Source organism: Pelophylax lessonae, assembly GCF_965119305.1.
Source record: "Pelophylax lessonae genome assembly, chromosome: 9".
Taxonomy (NCBI): Eukaryota; Metazoa; Chordata; class Amphibia; order Anura; family Ranidae; genus Pelophylax; species Pelophylax lessonae.
Genome location: NC_138776.1, coordinates 78809394 through 78828458, shown reverse-complemented (window position 1 = coordinate 78828458; position 19065 = coordinate 78809394). Strand labels below are relative to the sequence as shown.

Genomic DNA, 19065 nt, shown 5'->3' with positions numbered 1-19065 from the left:
TAGCTGGCGCAGGTAGTCGGATCTTTATCTGCTTTTGGAATCACTGTGATGTGAGCAGTAAGAAAATCTTGAGATGGTTTATGCTGTTTGGTTAGTATGTTTAGTGCGTTTGTTAGGGGGTCTGTTAAAGAGGTTTCAAACATCTTGTAATATTGGGACGTTAGTCCATCTGGACCAGGACTCTTCCCATTTTTAAGATCTAGAATTGCCAATTTGGTTTCTTCTGGGGAAATTTCCTTTTCTAATGCCTCCACATCTCCATCTGAAATCTGAGGAAGGCCACTGTCAATGATGTATTGTTTCATAATTGAATGTCTGGAACCTATGAGGTCGCTGGGTCTATTCTGAGGGGGCAAGTTGTAAAGCTTCTCATAGAAAGATCGAAAAGGATTCCGCTATCTTTCTCGGGTCATGTGTTAGTTTATTAGATTTGTCTTTTAGTGACATAATGTGTGTAAAGGCTTGCGCGTCCTTTAATGCCCTTGCTAGGTACTTGCTTCCCTTATCCCCAAATTCGTAGTATATTGCCTTTTTAAAAAAAAGTGATCTTTTTATTTTGTTGTTCAGGATTTCGGACAAGGATTTCCTAAGAGATAATAGTTCTTGGTGGTGTTCTTTGGTTAATGACATTTTATGTTGAGCCTCAAGAGTTGAAATTTTTGTGATCAAATCTTGGACCTGTTGCTCCTTCTCTCTCTTTCTCCTGGCCCCGCATTTAATGAATTCACCTCTCACCACACATTTGTGGGCCTCCCACAGGGTCATGGGGGAGATATCAGAGGATTTGTTTTCATTGAAATAATTTGTGATTGTAGTTTGAATTTCACTTTGTATTTTAGCGTCTATTAAGAGAGAGGGGTTTAGCCTCCAATTAAATACTGGTTTGCAATGCGTGGTTGAGGAGAGAGAGAGTGATATCGGAGCGTGGTCAGATGAAGAGATGATCCCGATGTTAGCGTCCGTAAGGTTGGGAAGGTCCCTCTGAGTAATGAACAGATGGTCTATTCTTGTGTATCTATTGTGCTGTGCCGAGTAGAAAGTGAAATCCCTGTCGACCGGATGTAACGATCTCCAGGTATCCACCAGGTTCAGTGATCTTAGTGCATTTTTGATTTTTTTCAGTGATTGGTATTTAATACACGAATGACCTGAAGATGTGTCCTGGAGGGGATTTAGGGGGACATTGAAGTCTCCCCCTAAAATAATACATCCTCTGGCAAAGCTTTTTAATTCATCAATAATTCTTGAGCAAAAGGACACATGTGCCTTATTTGGGAAATATACATTTGCTAGCGTGGTTGGACGTCCGAATAATGTACCAGAGAGGAACAGAAACCTACCTTCTGGGTCTGAGTGTTGATTTTCAACTACAAAGGGTGCAGATTTGTGTAATAATATAGCGACTCCTTTAGTCTTAGTGATGGTACTAGATGCCATATATTTTAGTGTAGTTTTTGTCAGTCAGGGTAGGGATCTTGGGTCCCTTGAAATGTGTCTCTTGTAAAAGCACAATTTGAGCTTTTGATTTTTGTAGTTCATAAAGCAATTTCCTCCGCTTTTCTGGGATATTAAGGCCGTTCACATTATGGGAAATTATCAGGGGGTTCTTTCCCAGCTGTGAATAGGCCATGGTTAGTCAGGGGACAAAGGGGTATTGGACACGGACAATGAGGGGAGGGGGAAAAGGGTGGTAGAGAAAAGGCAGAGAGAAGAAAGAAGAGAAGGAGGAAGGAAGAATAGACAAGTAAGTAGTATCACCGACACAATTGGCACTTTTCCACTGCAAGTACCGGCTAGTACCGGCTCGGCTCTACTCGGCCCTGCTTGGCCCAGTTTGCTTTTCCACTGCGGTACCGCATGGTATAGTGTCGGAACGGTTCGGTACGGTACGGTATAGGTTTGCTTTTCCACTAAAGTAGTACTAAAGTTAAGTGGGTGGGATAACAACGGGGTGGGTGTGATTCTCTTACCAATCAGTGGCTAGTAGTGACTGCATGCAAAGGATTGTGGGATATGGTACCAGTTTGGTACCTGTTGGAACCACAATCGAGTAGGTACTGTTTTTTCAGAGCCGTACCATACCGTACCGTTCGGTTCCATGCAGTGGAAAAGCAAACCTATACCGTACCGTACCGAACCGTTCCAACCCTATACCATGCGGTACCGCAGTGGAAAAGCACAAAAGCGTGCCGAGCCGGTACGGTTCTATGCAGTGGAAAAGCGCCAAATGATCAACAGACCGTGAAGGTGAGAATCAGGATTAGGTACAAATCAAAGAATTATTTAACTTTGAATGAATTATGAATAATATTCCCTACTGGGGGGTGAGTGGAAGGAGTACAGTCCGGTCTGTCCAGTGAGAAGCCGTAAAAATTTGAACAAATTACGGACAACACGCCAGTCTGAAGCCGGACAACCCCCCATCCATTATTAAACAAACAAGAAAAAAAGAAAAGACTTAACGTAAGCCTAGATTCAATATATGACAATAGGCAATTAATAAAAGGACTGCAAGATATGATATATTTGGTGAATAACCAATGTATCCCTGGGTTCGGCAGTAGCGCCCAGGGACACACAAAAAAAAAAAAAATTTCTCCCTCAAAGGTTGAAGAAAATTAAAAAGGTACTGTCAAGTAGATTATGACTCCTTGAACTGTTAGCATGCTTATCACGTAACAATTGCTGTGATATGGGTCTAAGAACTTTTCAACATTTTTGGGGAAAATGGAGGCAAACGCCACCCCGAGAATTAGGGGACCCCCGCCTCCATATCCCCAAGAGCAGGATAATATTAACTACTAAGTCACATAAACCACTATATTGGATGAATCAAACCTTTCCAGCATTGAGAAAGAGGGAGAAAGGACGGATAGAGTTTTTGATCTCCATTGTTCCGCGTGGATGCTATAAGAAGTTAGTTACAGTACCTTGGAGTAGACCCAGGAATATAACCCGGTAGGTATTTCAATAACGGTCCTCTGTGGAAGTCCCAGTGTAGTTGTCTCTTTTTGCTGCAACCCAAACTGTCTCGGAGGTAGGGAGATAGAAAGACAAAAAAGAAAGGGAAAACAAACCCGTTATGGGGCGAGGTTAATTAAATCAAGTATCGACAACATGAGATCTGTCATTGCGAAAGAACATGGGTAGGCATGTCATTCTAAAGACTCAGTATATCTGAGACTCCTGAGATTGAAATCAAATACACAATGTCGGCATCTTGTGGCGAACTAAAGTATTGCAAGCCGTAAAATGAAGAGAATTCCATTAATGAGAAGTGGTAATATCTTGTAAGAAATTATAGTAAATTCCTCATAAAGGCAAATCCCTGTGCGTAGGAACCTTTCACAATAGTCAGTCAATCAGGGCTTGCATGTGAGTATTCCTATTATTCATAGGTAAGGTGGAAACTAGGCATCATTGAGCCGGTGAGACTCTTGATTCTGTGTTTATTTCCACCTTCAAGAAGTGGTAACCTGTATGTTGACAACTTCCTGTGGACATAGGAGAACAGTACATCTACCCATTATTTCTGTGGGTCTAGCACCATCTACTGGACAGATGTTCAAACATCAACCTATTAAAAAAACTTGAAAGCAATTGAGCAGAACCAAAAAACAAAATAAGAAGAAAAAGGGAAGAGACTTGCAGTCCTTTTCAACTTGAGTGAGCGGGATCAAGTGTGATCTTTGGATCTGGGGGTTTTAGGAGGTGAGGAGAAGACGTTGTGAGGATCACTGCCTTTAAATTTCTTTCCTCCATTTTTAGTTGCAGGTGACCTCATTGATGTTGAACATGAGGCTTCGTGGGTGTCACTCATGGATGTAGGCAACATAAATTCTGCATACCATTCTGGCAATGAGATTGGCTCCAAATTTAGGTTAGCGCAGAATGTGGGGAGATCGTCTGGTGTGCGAAGAAAAAATTGTTTCCCTTGATATGATGCCTGGACCGCAAAGGGGAATTTCCACCTGTAGGTGATATTTCTCTCCTTTAATGCTTCCAACACAGGTCTGACAGCCCTTCTATTTTTCAGTGTGATGGGGTAGAGATCTTGGTATAATTGAATAGGCGTTTCATTGAACAAGATCTGTTTATTTTGCCTTGCCTTATAGAGGATTTCTTCTTTAACTGGGTGGTTTGAGAGGCAGCATATAATGTCTCTCGGAGGGTTGGGATCTGGAGCTTTGGGTCTGAGCGCACGGTGGGCTCTGTCGAACTCAATCAGGGACTCTGGGGGTCTCTCCAGAAGATTATTAAAAATGGAGGTCAACACTGGTCTGATATTTTCACCGCTGACCGTTTCAGGTATCCCCCTAATCCTGATGTTATTACGTCGTCCCCGATTGTCCAAATCCTCTAGTTGACGATTCATGGCAATAAGATGTTCAGAGTGTGAGGTGGCTACGGTCTCCAGTCGTTTAATAGCCTTATCTCTGCCTTTTCCTGCTCTCTCCCCCACCGCAATTTGTTCAGTGATCCTCAGTATGTCTGCCTTCAGGTCAGTTATAGCTGCGGCAAATGAATTTTTTATGTCTGCAGTTATGTCTGCGGCAATCACAGTCATGTCTTTAAATGTGAGTTGTCTGTCAGAATGTGGAGAATCTCCTAACGTATCCTCCGATGCGGTGATTGAGTCTGCATCATATTCTTCTTCTTCCTCCTGTGTTGGTCGTCTCGCCATGTTGGAACCTGCTTTGTTCCTCCTCACGGGAGCCTGGGTTTTGAAAATATCGGCGATTCCCTTGCTGCTAACAACTTTTCCAGAGCGTTGTATTTTCCCCTGGGATCCTGTCTTAAGTATCCTGCCCATTGTATGCTGTCTTACATTAGAAATGTGGCTGCATGGAGGATGGGGGGTTGTCCTGTGACCGGCTCTCTCTTTTTAGTCGGCCATCTCCGCTGCTCACAGACTTTTTTTTTTTTTTTAAAGTTACTTTAAGTGCTACTGTGTCAGGTGGGCGGGTGGGTGAGCCCCGGTTTTACACAATGTCCGCGACATGCAAATAATGCCAAGTTTCTTGGGTTTCCAGGGAGGGGGTAGCGGGTGTGTGGAATTACAGCCAGCTACACCAGTATGTCTTCAGGGGCAATTACTGGATTTGTTTAGTGGTGTGCTGCTTGCTGAGTGTCACTGTCCCCTTCTGCAGCCAAGATGGTGGACTGCTATGTTGTGGGGGTTGTAATTTTTGTTGGGGCCTTACTGTGAGAAGCTGGTGGGGATGGGTAGGCAAGTGGGCACCCCTAGGAGGAAGGATGGCCTCTGTACAATGCGGCCCCACCAAAACCCGGAAGTCGCGGCCTACTCCAGGAAAGGCCGCGGCTCCGGAGCCCAACTAGGCCGCCGAAAAACCGGGCCTTCAATCCGGCGTATCACCTCTCAAAAATGTCCAGTGTCAGCACCTGGAGTGCTGATGGGTCCCCCCGAGGCGTTTGCAGGCGTTTGCAGCCCTCCTCAGATGCGGCCTTACCCGGATCCCGTATCGCGGCCGCGGGCGCCGCTTTTAGGTGAGTCCGCGGCTTTAGAGCCCGACTAGGCCGCAACCTCAAAAGTCCCTCCCGGAGTCAAAATAGACCTACTGGTGGGTTCCTTGGGCTCCGGTGTGGAGGATTGTGGTATTAGTGTCGCTCACGGGGTGATCAGAGAGGAGGATTAGGCCGGATTAATTCTGCCAAAAAGGAGCCTCTCCACAAGACGTCCATCCCGGTCCGCTTCCGACCACGCCCCTTCTGTTTTTCTTAATTGTTTGTTTTTTATCCTTATTGCTATTGAAATGTAAAATAGTGAATGGTTGTAAAGAATTTATTTACTTTATTTTATATAGGCTATCAGAGAGAGCTGACATACAAACATAAAGATGGATCATACAGTGCATTTGGAAACAAAGATCCAGAGGGAAATACATGGTGAGTTATTATCAGAGATGTATAGTAACTAAGTAGAACTACTTCACTACTGTACTTAAGTACCGAAAGGCGGTATCTGTACTTTCCTAGAGTAGAATTTTTTTCTCCTACTTCCACTTTTACTTCACTACATTTTTTCAATGATTTCAATACTTCTACTCCGATATTTTTTTTTGTGCTGCATAGTTACTCGTTACTATTATAAAAATTACCACTGCCAGAACAGTAGATGGCAGGTTTCATGAAGCTCCACATATGTGTATTATCAGCGCATACGGAAATAAATGCTACTGTATGTATAAATAAAAGCTGCATTTGAAATAATAAAAAACAATATGATGTTCAAACTTTTGACTTATTTCTTTAATAACTACATAACACAGAGTACTTGTACTTTTACTTTCAGTACTTGAGTAGCAATTTTTTTTTTCAAAACTACTGGTACTTTTACTTTCAGTACTTGAGTAGCAAAATTTAAAAAAAACTACTTGCAATACTTAAGTACAAAAAATGTTGAATACTTTAGTACTTCTACTCAAGTCACTTTTTGATTGAGCACTTCCACTTCTACTCAAGTCACTTTTTGATCGAGCACTTGTACTTTTACTCAAGTATGGGTTTTGAGTACTTTATACAACTCTGATTATTATCTTTATTATTCATTATTTATCATTTGTGATGTTATGAATAAAATAATAAAGGATTTCTGAATGCAAACTCCGAACAAGCGACATGCAAAAATATGATGTATTTGAAGATAGCTTTACTCAAGTAAATGTGCAGTCAAAGCTGTGTGAGGATAATTGGTCACAATAGCTAAAAAGGATGGAAGTAGATCAATTTCATTCTTAAGTGTTAAAAAAAAAAATTATATTTATGGGCTCTTTCACACGGACGTTCCGTATGTCCGTATATAACCCCATCCATTTGCGGGTGATATACGGACATAATGCTTGTCAATGGGATTGTGGATATTATATATCTATATTATATATATATATTATATATTGTCCGTATATCATCCGCAAACGGATGGGATGATATGCGGACATACGGAGCGGATGACATAAATGTCACCTGTGTCCGTGAAAAAAAAAAGTGCCGCAGCGGAGATAAAAAACTGAGCGGACGTGTGAAAGAGCCCTATGTATGTATTCTTAAAGAAAAAAAAGTACTCTCTATTGCCTCCTCCAAATCTCCGAATTCAGTTTTTGTTCTTATTTTGCTGCTGTGATCTTAGAGGGTGGCTACATTCGTTCTCCATGGCCCCACTATATAAAGGAATGTAGCCAACCTCTCTTCTTTGGTTCTCACACGGATTAGGGTTCATGTACTATGGACTATGGGATTTATAGTGTGCATTGAGCAGTACACATAACCAAAACTAGCATGCACTGCTTGTCCCAAACAAACAGAACAGAGTGGGGAAAAATAGATTACAGGGCCATTAAGTAGTGGATGTATATAGATTATTTTCAGAAAATAAGGATATCTTTTAGTGTCACTTTAATTAAGTCCTATCTGGAAGGGATTTCTAAGGGGTGGGGTCTAATAGTTTCCAGTTCTAAAACCTTGATACGTAACATGAAAAACTTGTTTTTGAGGTAGATGTACACCCAATCAATTAAATCCACTATGATTTGTCATGTTAATTTCAAAAGTCATTTACGGCCCTGCTTTAAGGGATTTGTTTGGGCTCTTCCTATTATATTATAGAGTGGTCTGTTCTTGTCTTCAAATTGTGCTTCTGTGTTGTCACATGGGCTTCTGACTAGAGGCAGCTGTACCAACAACACATTATGTAGGCATGTTCCCCTGTTGTCACCATCCAGAAACCTGCTCTGGGAAAAGCCAGCCAGCCAACCAATTGCAATGTGCATGTAGACAGAAGTGGTTGCTGTGAGGTTTCAGGGGATCAGCAGCTCTGATTATTAAAAAAAAAAAAGTATAGAAGACCTCAGACCTTGAACAATCCTCCACTGACCCAATGTGAGGTAGTACTGGAGACTGCTGGGTTGTCTTTATTCATATGTATTATCAGGAGAACTTAGAAATTATGCGTAAACAATTTAATAAAAAAATTCCAAGGCACACAATCACTTACTATATTTTATCATTAAGACATGCTTTATCCCATACCCCTAAATGACCACAGGTAGTAACAACCAAAATTCTAAAAATGATCTCTATTCCATTACTCATGGTGCAATCTTATTTGCAGGCTGGTGACATTGTTCCCCTAGGGGTTCTGAGTCGGGGTGGTTCGACGCCTCTCTTCTCCTCCCTGCATCAGAATAAACTATATTGACGTTTACATGCATAATGCCTATGCACCTGTATGAAGCTTATACTATTGTTTGAACACTGTATCACCCACTTTTGGATAATGTTCTACCTTGTTGTGGTTATTTTCTTATTTCACATTCTGTTAATGTGATTTTCTGTTTTTCATCTGTATTTGAAATTCAATAAAAATTATTGATTGAAAAAAAAAAAATCTTATTTGCAGGCTGACGGCTTTCGTAGTGAAGTCTTTCAGTAATGCTCGTCCATACATCTTCATAGATGAAAGACACTTGAACAAATCATTCAAATGGCTACAAGAGCACCGTTATGAAAGTGGTTGCTTCAGAAATGTGGGGAAACTTTTTAATAATGACTTGAAGGTACAGTAAAGGTTTTGTGTGCGCTGTTCGATATATATGGCAGTGAATAGCAATATGTTGTATATATGATAGAAGCCCAAGCCCTTCAGTTGTGGACTTTTCTCACAAAATGCCCACTCAGGCCCTATGGGCTATATTGTAAGAAGGCAGATGGCATTTCACTTGCTTTCCCATACCTGAAAGTTTTGTGAATTTTATAGACGATGGTGAATTTCAACCTGCTGTGGACACTGTGGTTACAGAGCATGATGGGGTGCAGATTTGGATTATTTTAATAGCTGGTTGGGTGCTGAATTTTTAAAGGCTCAGTCCACTTTAGGATCAGGGATATTTTAGTTATTTAAGCAATCTGATGAGCTTCTTATCTGTCTAGGGTGTCTTCAACACTCTTGCTGTAACCTTCACTCAAAATATCACGACTTGGGAATCTTCTCCCATGAGGAGAGTGGCTGACCAGATAGTGGCATAAGCCACAGAGTTGATACAGAATATTTGACATGCCTGCTTTTTTGGCAAGAGTAAGCAAGAAAAAAAGGTCTGCTGATTGGCATCTGATTTGCACTCTTAGTGTCCATTCACACTACCGCGACTTGTCAGCCTGACAAGTCGCGGTCCGTCGCGGTCCATGCAGTGCTACAGGACCCATTCTAATAGGAGCGACACAAGTTGATCCGACTTAGAAAAAGGGTCCTGTACTACTTCGGGGTGACCTCGGAGCGACTTGCATAGACATTCATTATATGAAGTTCATGCAAGTCGCGCCAAAGTCGCGGTGCACGCAACTTCAAAGGTCGCCCCTGAAGTCGGAGCGACCTAGTGTGAACCGAGACTAAGCCAATGGCTGAGAGCGCTGACCAGTGTGTTCTGGCGGGGGGCCATCCCCCTGTCAGAATGCAATAGCTCAGCGAGGAGATCACTGTACTAACATTAAATTGTTAGTATAGGACCTCCTCCCGAGCTCTTCAGTTTTTTTCATTCAGCCCTCTGGGTTAAGCGGAAAAAAAAAACTGATAATGTGTACTAGGCTTATGTGACATGTATATTGAGACATATAATTTACAGATATAGTTACAATTTAATGAATATCAGTGTTATAATGTCTATGTTTTATGTAATCTCTATGTTCCAGGGAGGAGTGGAAGATGACATTTCTCTATCAGCTTATGTAACAATCTCTTTGCTGGAGTCTGGTGTGTCTGTAAAAGTAAGAGATTGCATCATGGAAGGATTATGGTTGATATTATACACGAAGGGACTCATTTTAGAGTTATATCTACCATAACATACTTGAGGTCTTATATTTTTGGAAGCATAGTAAGAGAACCCTGCCAAAGCACATCGTTTACAATTATTGAAGTGAAAGGGGATTCAGGACTCTATGACCATTTACCTCACATAATATAAACCATCTCCTCTTTTTCTTCAGGTTTTTGGGGGGACTGTACTGGCCAGTGCTAGATGTTCAGGTATAACAGTCCATGTATCTACTACGAATACTTCCAGTAGCACTTTCAGTTATATTATAAATGTCAGACATAATAGATAAAGCCTGTAGGACAGGCCGTCAACCTTAACTCATATATGAACTATTATTGGTACAATAAGCCTGGTTTATTTATTAAAACTGAAAAGAACACTACCATTTTAAGAATATGGAGATGGTTGTTTAATTTTTGAATAAGTCAAGACATTTAAGACATTTTTATACACACACATCAGTCTAGTTTGGATCAGCTATCTGTTCAGCCATGCAACATCTTCATTCTAAATAATTTTTTGGATGGTAACACTATTCTTAACCACTTAAGCCCCGGAAGATTTTACCCCCTTCCTGACCAGGGCCTATTATGCGATTCGGCACTGCGTTACTTTAACGGACAATTGCGCGGTCGTGCAACGCTGTACCTAAACACATTTGATGTCCTTTTTTTTTTCCCCACAAACAGAGCTTTCTTTTGGTGGTGTTTGATCACCTGTGCGATTTTTTGATCATGCGCTATAAACAAAAAAAGTGCGTCAATTTTGCAAAAATAACAATATTTTTCACATTTTGTTATATGAAATTCCCCCCCAAAAAAATGTAAAAATAACATTTTTTTAACATTTTAGGCCAATTTGTTTTATGCTACATATGTTTGGTAAAAAAAAATTGCAAAATCGTATTTTGATTGGTTTGCGCAAAAGTTATTGCGTTCACTAACTAAGGGAAAGATTTTTGTCATTTTCGTTGTTTTTTTTTTTAACGAGTAATGGCGGCGATCTGTGATTTTTTTTGCGGGACTGCGACATTGGGGTGGACAGATCGGACCCTTGACTGACATTTTTGACACTTTTGGGGTTACCAGTGACATTACTACAGTAATCAGTGTTATACATATGCACTGTTACTCTAAAAATTACACTGGCAGGGAAAGAGTTAACTTTATTTGAGAAGGAGGGGTTAAGTGTGTCCCTAGGGGCGTGCTTCTAACTGTGATTGGATGTGGCTTGAGGTGTAAGAACAGAGATCAACAGTCCTACATAGCAGAACCGTATGATCTCAATTCTTACACAGGGGAGAATGACAGACGGCTGTGTTTACATTAGCGGCCTGCCTTTCTCCCGCTGTAATGGACAATCGCGAGTGCCCGGTGGACATCGGGTCCGCCAGGCACACGCGCGGGGGTGTCCGTGAGCGAGCGGGAGCATACCTCCAGCGGTGGCGCTCGCTCCCTAGAGCCTCACAGGCTAGCGAAGTAGATCTACGTCACTTTGCCTGTGAGGGGCTGACTGCCGACGTAAATCGTCGTTAGGCAGTCGGCAAGTGGTTAAAGAACATGACAGGAAATGTACTTAACTAAACCAAGCTGATCATTTAAATCAACCACGTATTACATTTATTTTCTGATCCAGACCCCTCTGATCAGGGATGCAGTGTCCTGTCTGCAGAAGGAAGCTGTGAATGTGACTAATGTATACACCCTGGCTTTGCTTGCCTATACCTTTACCCTATGCCAAGAGATGGAGGTCAGGAAAACTGTATTCGACAAACTGGAAGAAAAGGCTGTGAGGGGAGGTGAGAACTGATGGAGAATTTTTATTAATCTAAGGTCCAACTTTGCTTCCTCCTGTACTTAATGTTAAAACATACTGGAGAAATGTGCTGGAAAAGGGATGTTCATAGCCACCATTTATTGATAAATGTGTCACAGTGTTGGCTGCAACTTGTTCTCACCAGTGGCTGCTTGTTATCCATCCAATTCTGTATACCATCTCCCTCTGCATTCAAGTTACTTTTTTCAAATGTAAGTGTGGATATTGTTTTTAATAAATGATTACAATGTTTTATAAAACCTGCACCCTGGCAATTCTGTTTCTCTTCACATGCTGCTATGGATCCTTCCCTGCTCTGTGTGCCTAGGAGCTGCGGATTTCCACTTTACTCTACATGGGCGTTTTTCAAACTTTTGTCAGTCAAGGCACCCTTTAAAATTTTAGACAATCTCAAGGCACCCTTTAAAATGATGAACAGCCTTGAGAAACCCCATTTTAAAATGTAAAAGACTATTCTAATAGTTTTACATAATGCAGCCACATCAACACAAATAGGGCACCTAATGTTAGAGGTGATTTTTTTTTTCTTCCAAAACAAATACACTTTTGCACACTGGTACTGACTAGTATTCCAATGTTTCTCTTCTCCCTCAATTTCTCTCCATCAGTAAGCTAATATGATCCAGTGCTGAGGGAGAGAGGCAAAGAAGGTTAAAACAAGGAAGCGGTGGAGGCAACTGACATCCTCCTTATCAATTGATGACATAACTGGTTGTTAGGATGCCAGTGTCTGAAAAGTCATTATGGTGCCCACGAAAACCTGTGGCTTTGTGTAACTAAAAGGCAGGCTTCACCCACCAGCTGGCTTGTATATATGTAATTTTTAAAAATACTTAGGCATTTTGCCAAGGCACCCCTGAAGAAGCCTCAAGGCACACCAGGGTGCCTGGGCACCTTGGTTGAAAAAGGCTGCTCTACATCATGTCCCCAAGAGCCATTCATACACCCCACAGTCTTATTCACCATCTCCGCCATAGGACACATATTTATTTTAGTTTAGTGTAAGTTTAAGTATTATCTTTATCTTTCTATTCTTTTATAGATGGACAGTTACACTGGGAACGCAAGTCTACTCCTTCTTCTGATGTCCCATACTGGCACAGAGCTGCATCTGCAGAGGTGGAGATGAGCGCCTATGTCCTGCTGGCTCTACTGTCTCAACCTGAGCCTGATCTGGGCAAAGCTGCAGAGATCGTCAACTGGCTGAGTAAACAACAGAACCCCTATGGAGGCTTCTCATCTACACAGGTAACATATAAAGAAGTGTGTCCATGCTATGGTACACCATTGGCCATCTGAGGGTGGAGCTATGCCATGAAAAAAAAAAGAGATAAGTGGCTCCAAATCCTCTGACAGTTTCAGGGATAATCATAAAGTGTCTCCCTAAAACAGATAATTGTTTTAGCTCAACTATTCAAATTAGATTGTACTAGAAAGTCGGGGGTTCCCCTTTAACAAAAAAAAAGCCTGATGGAAACAAAAAAATATGTTGACATCCATAACACTCATTTGCCTCTCTTTATTAGTGCTGTGGTGTACAAAACATTTTGTTGTATGTAATATTTTGAAAAATGAAAATTATGTCTATTCTTGCCTAATATCTGCCTACTTTTGTTAGTGTAAAGCCCTCTGTGTGCAGTGCCCCCCCCCCCCCCCAATACTCACCTGAGCTCCCTCTCAATCCAGCAATGTGCATGAGAGCTAAATTTCTCCCGGGTGTCTCATTCCTCATTGGCTCAGATAACAGGGAGAGCCATTGGCTCCTGCTACTGTCAATCACAACCAGTGAGCCAATGAGGTGAGAGCTGGGGGCAGGGCTGAGACGCAGCTCTATGTGTCTTTTGGATGCATAAAACGGGGCAGGGAGAAAGCACGCACAGTGCCCCAAATAGCAAGCGGCTTGCTATTGGGGGCACTGGCTGAAGAGGAGGAGCACCGGTGGGGGAAACAAAAAGAGGAGGATTGGGGCTGCTCTGTGCAAAACCATTGCACAGAGCAGGTAAGTATAACATGTTTGTTATTAAAAAAAAAAAGAGACTTTAACATCACTTTAAGTGTTTACATGGATTAAGAAAAATGTCACCCTTACAAAGAAGCCTTTTCCCTCCTATTTCCCATTTCATCAAAATTAGGAAATTCAGTTTTTTTATTATGTCTTAGGCTTCATGCACACTGGACGCTTTGGCCATCCCTCCAAGACGCCTTTCCTCCTGGCAGCAGCGTTTTGGCAGAAAAAAAGCTTGACACTTGTAAACCAATGTAACGCATTAAAGAGCAATTAAACACATCAGGTATCTGTGCATAATTCATTTCATTGGCCAGTCTAATCATTTATTTTGGCTGTAAATTAATTAATGATCAAGCACTAAAAGTGCGTTATGACACGTCAAGCGTTTGGAGGGTGGGGGGGAGGGTGGTTCTGTTTCTATAATAAATGCCCTACCTCTAAACTCCTCTAAATGCCTATGTGTGCATGGATACATACAGTAGGCTAACATGCAGGGGCATTTAGAGGCAAAAAACAAAAAAAAACAAAAGCCAGACGCCGCTAGGAGCAGTGTTAAAAATGTCCATTGAGGCATTTCACTGCTACTTGGAAATACAATATTGTATTGTAGCCTAGCCAGTCAGACATAATTTTGCTTTTTATCTGGCCAAAATTCTGATATTTAATACAAACAACCGAATATAGTGAAAAAAAAACAGATTTATAAATTAATTTTTCATGGACAACAGGTTCAATCCTCCTAATTCTATTGCAATATCCTCTATGTAACGTCTAGGCATTTTCTCTTATAGGACACAGTCGTGGCTCTTCAGGCTCTGGCCAAGTATGCAGAGGCCACATACAGTGACAAGGGAGATATAACAGTGACAGTAACTTCCAAGTCAGGATTTCTGGAGAAGTTCCATGTAGACAACAATAACCGACTCCTCCTCCAGAGGACGACACTACCAGCTGTCCCTGGAAACTACACAGTGACCGCTACTGGAAGTGGTTGTGTTTTTGTACAAGTGAGTAGAAAATCACACTTATCTCTTCTGTTCTATCCATTCTGTAATCATCTTATCTTGTTATCTATTCCCTATAGGCGGTCCTCAGATTCAACATTCCAGTGGTAAGAAATGAGGCCGCCTTTGCAGTCAGTGTTGGGGTATCACCAGAAAAATGTGTGCAAGATCCAGTAAAAAACCTCGGCCTTCTCATAAGTGCTCAGTAAGTCAAATTGTGTTTATATTCAGCATCATATAATATTTCACATTCATTTTGAATTAAAATGTCCTCTGAGTACAGGTTTTTTAATGTAGCACCCTCCTAGGTAGGTGCTAGTGAGATAGTTTGTTTTAGGCTCTGTCTGCCTATCAGAGGAGTAGCAGGGAAATCTATATTGCTTTCTGCATACTAGAGAGCAGGATCTGTGAGTTAGGTCTGCTCAGTGTGCTCAGTGTGTGATTCATTGGGTCTAGAGTGTTTCACACTGGTCCAATAGGGAGGCATGTTGGACAGTGGGAGGAAACCTGACCAATGGGTACACAGGCTTTGATAGAGTCCCAGTGATTGGTAGAGACTGGCTGTCTCAGTGCATTATGGGATACTGTAGAGCCATCTCTATATAGAGTCCCGGAGGGAGGGTGGCGGATGCCTCTTCCTCTGTTTTAGTGGCACGCAGTCACAGGCAGTCGGCCTGGGGACCAGAGGAACGGAACTGAACCCAGAGGTCCAGAGGAACTGACTGGAGGGATAGAGACACTGGAGACACTGGAAAAACAGTATCATGAGTACAGGGGATCATGTCTAGGGGCCTGACCTGAGGGGGGCCCCCAGGGTGGGATAGTCAGAGGACGGGTGTCAGTCTATGGAGTGAAAGGGGACACTAGGCAGGTATCCTGAAGACAATCTACCTAACTAAGTCGTCTCAACAGAGACTTGACCTAAATTCATCTAGTGGCAAGGTGAATCTGCAGCCTGGCTGCATCTCGAGATAGGAGTCCTCATTCATTGTGAATAGTTCAGTTTGGAGTATCCCACTCTTCCCTTCTCCCATCCTTATTTAAAATAAAACAACAAAAACAACTACATACCCCTGGACTGATCATTGACTGAGCCAAAGAATTAAAGTGTTAATTTGTGTATGCCAGTGTTGCTAACGGTAACCCAGGAGGACCCGAGAGTGTATCATCCAGCAGTCCTCAAGGGGGCAGTGCTACATTACATTCAAAACCATACAATTTAGATTACATAGAAAAGCAATATTATTTTGTTGTTGTATTCTATATAATAGACGTTATTTGATAAAGATATTATAGACTTATTTTGATATTCAGTAAATTAAAGCAATATTGGAAATTATTCAAATCACCTTTGTCTCTCTAATGTATTTTAGTAAATAATTCCTAATAAATCAGTAGCCGTACAACAGTCTTGCATTGATGGTTATCACTGTAATCATTATCATCACTATGATCACCAATCATTAGTGTTGTGATTCAAATTCAGGTTGAACTCAAATTTCCAAAGTTCAAATTTGATTACATTTTAATAACATTTCTTTATTTTAAATTTCATTGAAATCAATGGGAAGCATTTGGATGGCCATACAAGCTGTTGTCACCAAAAAGCATTGGAACCCCAACTGTGTATTGTTTGTTGTTAAGTGCAGCCGCTGATCGAATGAAACTTTTCCAACATCTCCTGTGACAAAAGTTGATTGTTACAGTGCATTTGGAAAGTATTCACAGCGTATTCATACATTTTGTTATGTTACAGCCTTATTCCAAAATTGAATAAATTCATTATTTTCCTCAAAAGTCTACAAACAATACCCCATAATGACAATGTAAAAGAGGTTTGTTTGATATCTTTGCAAATTTATTTAAAATTAAAAAACGAAAAATTTACATGTACATAAGTATTCACAGCCTTTGCAATGACACTCAAAATTGAGCTTAGGTGCATCCTGTTTCCACTGATTATCCATGAGATGTTTCTACAACTTGATTAGAGCCCCCCTGTGGTCATTTCAGTTGATTAGACATGATTTGGAAAGGCACACACCTGTCTATTTAAGGTCCCACTGCTAACAGTGCATGTCAGAGCACAAACCAAGCCATGAAGTCCAAGGAATTGTCTGTAGATCTCCGAGACAGGATTGTATCAAGGCACAGATCTGGGGATAGCTACAGAAAAATGTTTGCAGCACTAAAGGTCCTAATGAGAACAGTGGCCTCCAATCATCTGTAAATGGGACCACCAGGACTCATCCTAGAGTGGACCGCCCAGCCAAACTTAGTGATAGGAGGAGAAGGGCCTTAGTCAGGGAGGTGACCAAGAACAAGATTGTCACTCTGGCAGAGCCCCAGTGTTTCTCTGTAGAGAGAGGAGAACCTTCCAGAAGAACAACCATCTCTGCAGCATGCCACCAATCAGGCCCATATGATAGAGTGGCCAGATGGAAGCCGCTCCTCAGTAAAAGGCACATGACAGCCCACCTGGTGTTTGCCAAAGGGCACCTAAAAGGACTTTCAGACCATGAGAAACAAAATTTTCTGGTCTGATGAAACAAAGATTGAACTCTTTGGCTTGAATGGCAAGCATCATGTCTGGAGGAAACCAGGCACCGCTTATCACCTGGCCAATACCATCCCTACAGTGAAGCATGGTGACAGCAGCATCATGCTGTGGGGATGTTTTTCAATGGTAGGAACTGGGAGGACTAGTCAGGATCAAGGGAAAGATGAATGCATCCTTCATCCTTTATGAAAACCTGCTCCAGAGGGCTCTGGACCTCATACTGGGGCAAAGCTTTATCTTGCAACAAGACAAGAACTTTAAGCACACAGCCAAGATAACAAAGGAGTGGCTAGGCGACAACTCTGTGAATGCCGTTGAGTGGCTAAACCAGAGTCCAGACTTGAACCTGATTGAACGTCTCAGGGGAGATCTTAAAATGGCTGTGCACCGATGCTCCCTATCAAACCTAATGGAGCTTGAGAGGTCTTGCAAAGAAGAATGGGAAAAACTGCCCAAAAATAGGTGTGCCAAGCTTGTAGCATCATACTCAGAAAGACATGTAATTGGTGCCTTAACGAGGTAAAAAGGTGTTGTAAAAAGTGCTTTAACAAAGTATTCATAAAAGGCTGTGAATACTTATGTACATGTGATTTCTTTGGTTTTTTTTTATTTTTAATAAATTTGCAAAGATTTCAAACAAACTTATTTCATGTTGTCATTATGGGACATTGTTTGTAGAATGCTGAGGAAAATACTTAATGTAATCCATTTTGGAATAAGGATGTAACATAACAAATTGTGGAAAAAGTGAAGTGCTGTGAATACTTTACGGATGCACTGTATATCAACTTCTGTCAAGCGGGAATGACCATAGATGGATCAAAATTCAGCCGGACCCTGCTAGACCAGACAAATTTCAATCTATCTATGGCAAGCTTAAGATGATCAAAACAGAAAAAAATGACAGAAAATACAACTATGAAGCTCTTTAGGACAATCAACAAAAAAACAATAGAGATGAGGAATATTTCATAACTGTATTTTGATGGGTAGGGGTTTCGTTGTTTTTTTTTTTTCTTTTTCCTTTGGTGTTTTATACTGAGCAATGCTACAACTTTTTAAAAATATTTGCAGATACACAGGACCTCGAGAGACATCCAACATGGCTATTATAGAGGTGAAGATGTTATCTGGCTATATTCCTCTGAAGAATTCAGTAAGAGAGGTATGTCATTGCAAGTTCCCTTGGTGTTTGGAATGTTTTGGGCAATTTATTATATTTAGGGGCAAGAGATAGCAATACTTTAAAATACTGAGAAGAATGTATTGCACCATTAGGCAATTTCTGTCTGATTTCAACATTTGTGTATTGCTAGCTCTACACAGGATATAAATATTGACAACAGATAGCTTTGCTGAACGAGTTCTTGTGCTAATTTGAAATCCTTTTGCTAATTCTCCATAGATCAGCCTACTGCTAGTAGAAAAAGACCCAGTCACCAACTTTACAAAATTAAGGAAAAAACACAGAAAACTCAACTATTTTAGGATCTTACTTGCAGCATTTTCTTATCCAATTATTTTTTTTTTTTATTCAGTTGCAATGTGCCTTTGAACTTGCAAGAAAATGTTACTTCTTCCAGAAAGTCAATTCCTTATTCTGGGAATATCTAAATATTTCCTATGCTGGCCTAGCTCCTTCCTTCACCTCCCTACATAACCATCTGCTGGGGAAGGAGCGAAGTGGAGTACTATGGAGCAGTCTTTCTCAGCCTTTTTACCCCAGAGGAATTTGTGAAATCATTTTCAAGTCTCAGCGAATCCCTGCTAAAAACACTTTATCGATAGTCAGTGGGAAAAATGCCCTTTACTTTAGTGGCCAAAAAG

At 41.2% G+C, this 19065-nt stretch overlaps 1 protein-coding gene across 1 annotated transcript in view; it reads left to right on the top strand.

Annotated features, from left to right (window-relative positions):
- Positions 1-19065, top strand: part of LOC309564224 (alpha-2-macroglobulin-like protein 1) — a 368264-nt gene that overhangs the window by 168285 nt on the left and 180914 nt on the right. The window contains exons 25-29 of the mRNA XM_082268851.1: positions 5826-5907; positions 8417-8573; positions 9703-9777; positions 11466-11628; positions 12709-12914. Coding sequence (XP_082124977.1) covers positions 5826-5907; positions 8417-8573; positions 9703-9777; positions 11466-11628; positions 12709-12914 — 683 coding nt within the window. The remainder of the gene's footprint in view (positions 1-5825; positions 5908-8416; positions 8574-9702; positions 9778-11465; positions 11629-12708; positions 12915-19065) is intronic.